At 35.8% G+C, this 6,000-nt stretch overlaps 1 protein-coding gene across 8 annotated transcripts in view; it reads right to left on the bottom strand.

The window, feature by feature from the left end:
* Positions 1-236: 236 nt before the first annotated feature.
* The window catches only part of LOC148041889 (uncharacterized), a 55,560-nt gene continuing 49,796 nt past the window's right edge, over positions 237-6,000 (bottom strand). For 2 of the 8 annotated variants that reach the window (XR_015691716.1, XR_015691717.1), the window contains exons 5-10: positions 2,617-2,640; positions 2,447-2,522; positions 1,178-1,221; positions 1,058-1,094; positions 883-960; positions 742-801 (exon numbers count right to left, since the gene is read on the bottom strand). Coding sequence is in view for 4 of the 8 variants with exons in the window: in XM_087683852.1 (XP_087539978.1) it covers positions 654-801; positions 883-960; positions 1,058-1,094; positions 1,178-1,221; positions 2,447-2,640 (501 nt within the window). In the remaining 4 variants the exon portion in view is untranslated. Of the gene's footprint in view, positions 845-882; positions 1,222-1,395; positions 1,481-2,446; positions 2,641-6,000 lie in introns of all 8 variants that reach the window. The other 6 variants (XR_015691719.1, XM_087683852.1, XM_087683855.1 and 3 more) reach the window with 6 other exon arrangements.

The following is a 6,000-nucleotide window of genomic DNA, read 5'->3' as shown; positions in this document are numbered from 1 at the left end:
GACTAGACTATTTGGAGTTCAATCCTAGTCATGTGGGAATTAAATGAGTGATGGATTGTTGTTCCATCACTTATTGCAATTTGATCCTTTGTCAAGGATAAAGTAATTTCCAATTCTTGAACCAAAGGCTCACAAGTTAAGTGTTAATAGTCGGAAAGCTCGTTAACTTCTTTGTCAAATGATTCCAAAGTTGCATGATTATGAGCAACAAGATACAATAGTGGAAGCACCCAAGAAACATTGACAATGAAAGGTTTTGTCAATACTTACATATCCACACATAAAACATCACCTTGGAAAAGTGGATCTATCCACACACAAGATTGAGGAACTAAAGAGATTTGCCTTTCCATAGTTAGTACACATGTTACATATTTATGACTGTAATGTTTCAATGTCTTCACATATTTGCAACAAGCCTTAAAACAAAGGCTTGCTTCAACAACCATTGAAAATATACGTAAAGATTCTTACAATGAATACTAAAGAAGATATATATCATTGAGCTTACCTATTGTTATTCAAATTTGCTTGCCTATTGTTAAATATGTTCAAATAACTGCATATTCATACCTCTCTAATTAACTTCTCTATGGCCTCTAATAAGATTTGCTAGAAAGGTGTCATTGTGATTTTATCTCCTCGTTTCGACTTCAACAAGCTTCAGGCCTTTGACTACTACCACTAGGAACAAGGTGCCAATCATAAGGAAGTCCACCATATCCTTTGTAAGGGCGAGAATAAGAAGATAAATCTCGTGTTTTTCGTAAATAGGCTCCCCAAGAGTATTGTGCCACAAACCTAATTGATTCAAGGAATATACTCCACATTCATCTTGATGAAACTTTGAACATTAACAATAAGCAACCAAGTGAGACTCACCATAGTAATATTGCTATACCAAGAACCAAAGCAAATAAACTCGATGTAATTTTTGATTGCTCTGAATATTTAATCCACCTACAAAGAAATGTTATCAAGTACACCTAATAAACATTCCTTCTCTAGAATAAATTACACACCAATTGATCACAATTACAAAGATTTTGGTACTAACCCGATGATGATCATACTAAGTAAGAAAAGTGAGACACCTAGAAATAGAGATATTGTAAGTCTCATAAATCCTTTCATGTCTAGAAAATTGCAATTATGAAACCAATGGTGCATGGCTTACCAAATGATAAAAAATGAAAAGCCCATTGCCAACTACGCTCACATCTGTAAAAGTATTTACCTTCAACATTATGGCATGTCTATCCATTTGAGAATTAAAGATGAGACACATCTTTTCAACTAATTCACATTTGACACTTAAACTGGTTGTCACTCCTTCCTCATTCAAGAATAATATACAAATTCACTTTATAGATATCATGCCTTTAGTATATTAACCTTGAAGCTTGGTGTTCAAGTAAGATATGGCTTCCTTGATCACTCAACATCATTTATCAAGTGCCTACAAGCTTGTGCATACAACCTGAAAACAATAAATTAGTATATTGTCTCTATCCATTTGGGAAGGTTGTCATATATTTGAGATACCTAAAAGTTAAAAAACACTTTGAGATCTTAATATAACGTGTCCACTTTACAACCATGCCTTTCTCTTGTAATTAGGATCCTTTGACTGATTGGAAGTTCAAAGGTTCTAAAGATATCATTAGCTCATCCTATTTATCATATGACAGTTTATGATAACTCTCAATAGGGTTTGAGAAATTAGATGGTGAGCAAGATAGTGGAAGGCTACATGAATGAATGGTTGGGCTTCTATAATAATACTATGGTTGGGTATCAACTACATAAGAAGAAGATTAGTCATGGATATTGCATTAACTGAAAAATATTTACATTTCTTCAAGTTGTCTCTAGTTACTCAATTATGCAATGAACCCACTGATTATATATTTTGACACATTCTCAAAGGTGTCTTAGAGAATGAGCATCTTTTCATTTCTTTTATTGTTTGCAAATTTGGACACATTCTAAAAGGTTCCTTGGAGAAGAAACATCAAACCCCCTCTCATTTTGTTTTACTATTTATCCATATGTGGATCCATATGTGGTTGGTAAGGAATGCTTTTGTTTTTCTACATAAGCTTGAACGCCTCATTTGAATTTGATATTACAAGACAAAAAAATAACTATATTTCCATTTGATTGGGTAGAATGACAAGCTAATGGGGTTACCCTGTCAGAGTTTTGTAATGCATACTAAATGCATATCTTTCTTGTGATTGTGGAAATGAGGGTATCTTCCCCTCTCTGTCCTTCTTAGTTCAATAGTCCTTTAAATATATTAAAAAGAAATCTTATGCAATAAAAATTAATATTTAATAGTACAAATATGGGAATAAATTGTGTGCATTAAATATATTAAAAAGAAAGGTTATACAATAAAATTAATGTTCAATAGTACAAATATGGAAATGAAGTATCGTACCTTGATTCCCAAAAGTTATCCAATGTGTGCTTAGGACAAGGTGGAGTTGCTCCTTCATGATAGTGTTGGCAAAATTCTAGGCAATCAAAAATGAATTGCTCTTCACATATTTCACTTACATAGGTTTTTCCAATCTTCAAAATGCTTCCCATGATGAAGGTACAAGTTACCATTGATATGGTCATAAGACCTTCCTGAAGGGAAATGTAATTAAATGATTAAGGAAATAGAACTTAAAGATTAAGGCAACTTCATGCTCAAAGTAATAAGTTGGTGACATGGACCAAGTTGCCCATCATTTAGGAAGGCCACCTAGTTTTCTCAACTCATTCACACTTTATAATTGAACTTGGAAAGAAAAGAAGCCCATAATTGATACCCCCAACTTAAATACATTAGGCCACAAAATTATGGTAATCATATGCAAACATATGTTCATACAAAAGATGTAACCAAAAGATCATGTTGGATATTATCTCAAATAAAACATTTGACTTACATCGCACTTGCTTAATAGTGATTACCACATTTGTACAAGTATGTTTTGATAAATAGAGATTTCAATATGGCCTTCATACCTACACGCTTATCAAAAGTGTTGAAACCCCATTTGTTAATCACATACTATACAATTTAGTGTCTAGTGGTAGTCAACTGAAATTGTATTACTATTACTCTTTACAGTAAGGTGTCTTGCCTTGAGACATCTATCTATGTATCAAGCAACTTGAATGAAGCAAGCATTCCTGTGTGTGTGTGTGTGTGTGTGTGTGTGTGTGTGTGTGTGTGCGCGCACACACACAAACATGTGAAAGTAATTCATACGATGAATTGGGACTACATTGTACAAATCATGGAAAATTCGAAATTTGGTTCTAGAATCATAAGGATTTCTTTTGGATTTATAAAGATATAAGGTTTCTTTTATATAGAATTGGATTTGTTTGAAGCTTGGACTTTGGGAAGAATAGTACACCATGGTTGTGCTTTTAATGTCTCGCTGCATGTAATGGCAAACCATCCATTCCTCAAACATTTAGATCATTTGACAACTACATGTGATCTACGTGAAATGGTATTACTTGGTGGTTCATATTTTTTGGCACAAGCATATGCTCATGGTTCCTTTTTCATAGCATAGGTAAGAGGTGCTTGAAAAGCCCCTCCAAAGCAAGCTTATAACAACTTTCTTTTTAATATAGAGCAACAACAAGGACTAGCTTAATGGTTAGTCACCTTGTAATTAAGCATGTTCAGATAATGGTAGTACTTTGATGGGTGATCTCCCAAGAAGTTTTTCCGCACCTCACGCACAACCAACAGTCCAAACAAGCCTTTGTAGCCTAGTTGCCAAGTATGCCAAGGTATATGCCTTGGTCACTGCTTGGTCGTAAAACACAAGAGAGACATTGCCCAACACACTCGTGCAGCCATTATGATTGGGTGACAATCGACCTCTTTTTTGTTTCAAACGAATTAAAATTTAAAGCTTCTTTTTTTTCTTGCACCATTTTCAAGTCGTAAAAGTTGACCATGGTAAAGAAGGATTCACTGCATTTATCCCTTCGGAGCCTTGAAACAGATTTCTCCATGTCATCATTGATCATGTAAGCTACAAATGCTAAAAGTAAACCCTCCCCTCCACTAGTATATAAAGGGGAGGAGGACATCACGTAGAGACACTACGAGTAGAAGACCTGATTTTGACTAAAGGAGCAAAGTCGTCATTAGCCTTGGATAGAACTCCCCTATCTTGGGTGTACCTCTCCTATGAACTATTCTACGGCAATACTCTTGCTGTCCAACTCCCTACACCTGGCCCTCCTACCCCAACTTCAATCGAATTACCAACCTTTCTTTGTCACCTTCTCCTAACCAAGCTCACTACCATCCACTCCACTTTGAGAGCCCATCAAGATCATTACGATATGAAGGCCCCAAAGAGAAAAGCAAGTCCCAACCACAATAAGAGCAAAGCACGCGGTTGCGACAACAAGCATAACCCCTCTTCCACCTCCACTGTCAGCTTACAAGGTAACTTAAGGTAAGTTATATTTTCACTAGAGGGAATACCCCTTTTCCTTCTCCTAAAACCATGAGATTGAAACTACTATACTTCATTTAAGATACCTAACAAATAAAACTCTTAGCTTTATAAGATGAACATAGTATACTTTTTGCAGTTGTTAAGTGCTGAAACTATTGTTTGCTTTGTTACTTTGATTTAGTAGATGTAATTAAACAAACCCCATTTGGAAAGGATTGTCTACAAGTAATAATTTTAAGTGAATATTGATTAATTTCATTGTGTTTTCCAAAGAAAGCTAATGATAGATTAAGTTCATACATAGCATATGGAGAGCAGTGTGGCAATCCCCAAGTATACCACTAAGTCCCACTACTCACCAAGAATTGGCTTTGTTAATCCGTGATTGGACCGAGCCCATAAACAAGAGATCTCTCTACAAGGTGCGACTCATCACCCAAGACCATGACAACTAGCGAGGCTCTAAGAAGACCTTCATAGATCTAACACAAGATCAGTGACTTTGAGCTCGGATACATCCTCAAAGGTCCATGTACATTTAAAGGTGGTTTGGTGAAGGCCCAAAACCTATAGTTTTAATCTAAAGTAGTTTCTGGTCGGTATCAAGGGGTCTATCTAAGATAGTTTTAGCTTGATACAGGGTAGTTTATTGCCTGGAACCAATTTTATGTTCGATTGAGAGCAAGATATGATTGTATATTGATTGCCATCATATTTATCTCGTTTGAGATTAAAAAATTATTTTTAAAGTACTATTTTCACCTATTTTTATGTACGTGATCTAAAGATATAAAACAAATCTTTGCTAAAGGGTTAATTAAGGAATCTTATTTTGAATGTGCTAAGACTCTATTTAGAAAACTAAAGATGTTTTGGGTGTAGTTTCTGACTGATATGAAGAGATGTATAACTAGCCAATAGCACATCTAATCCCATGGGAAAGATGTGTGTCCATGTATCTTGGATGGACATCCATCTTCATCCCCAACTCTTGTACTAGTCCTAACCATGTCCTCTTAGAATTCGACTAAGTGAGGACCATTCTAAGAATCCTATCATCTCTCAGTGACTCAAAGTAAAAGATGGTGCATCAAGGAAATATTAAAAGGGGGTTGATCTATCCATACTAAAGCCATGTACCTCAAACGAGGCTAACATATGCGTGCATACCAACAAGGTATCTCACTCTATGGCAAGCTATCGAGAGGACTCGAGCCAACCGTGCAAATCTATATCTAGGCAAATTCCATGAACCATGTATGAATGAGATTGATTGGGTGAGGGTCTCTACTACAATTGATATAGCCCCTAACTCAACTTTGATGACCTCATGTGGAAACAAGGCCTTATATCTAATCATCTTTGGAAATCACGGATATAAGAGGTCTCTCCATCGATCTCCATCCATGACTACGACCTGATTAGCTACAATGATAAAGGTCGAGCTCCCATACTTGCACACGACCTAATCGGTTGTGGTGATTGAGACTGGGCTCCCATACTTGCA

This window comes from Lygodium microphyllum, chromosome 1 (genome assembly GCF_053477565.2).
Source record: "Lygodium microphyllum isolate KBCC chromosome 1, Lygodium_microphyllum_v1.1.10, whole genome shotgun sequence".
Classification (NCBI taxonomy): Eukaryota; Viridiplantae; Streptophyta; class Polypodiopsida; order Schizaeales; family Lygodiaceae; genus Lygodium; species Lygodium microphyllum.
This window is presented reverse-complemented; position numbering and strand designations above follow the sequence as displayed.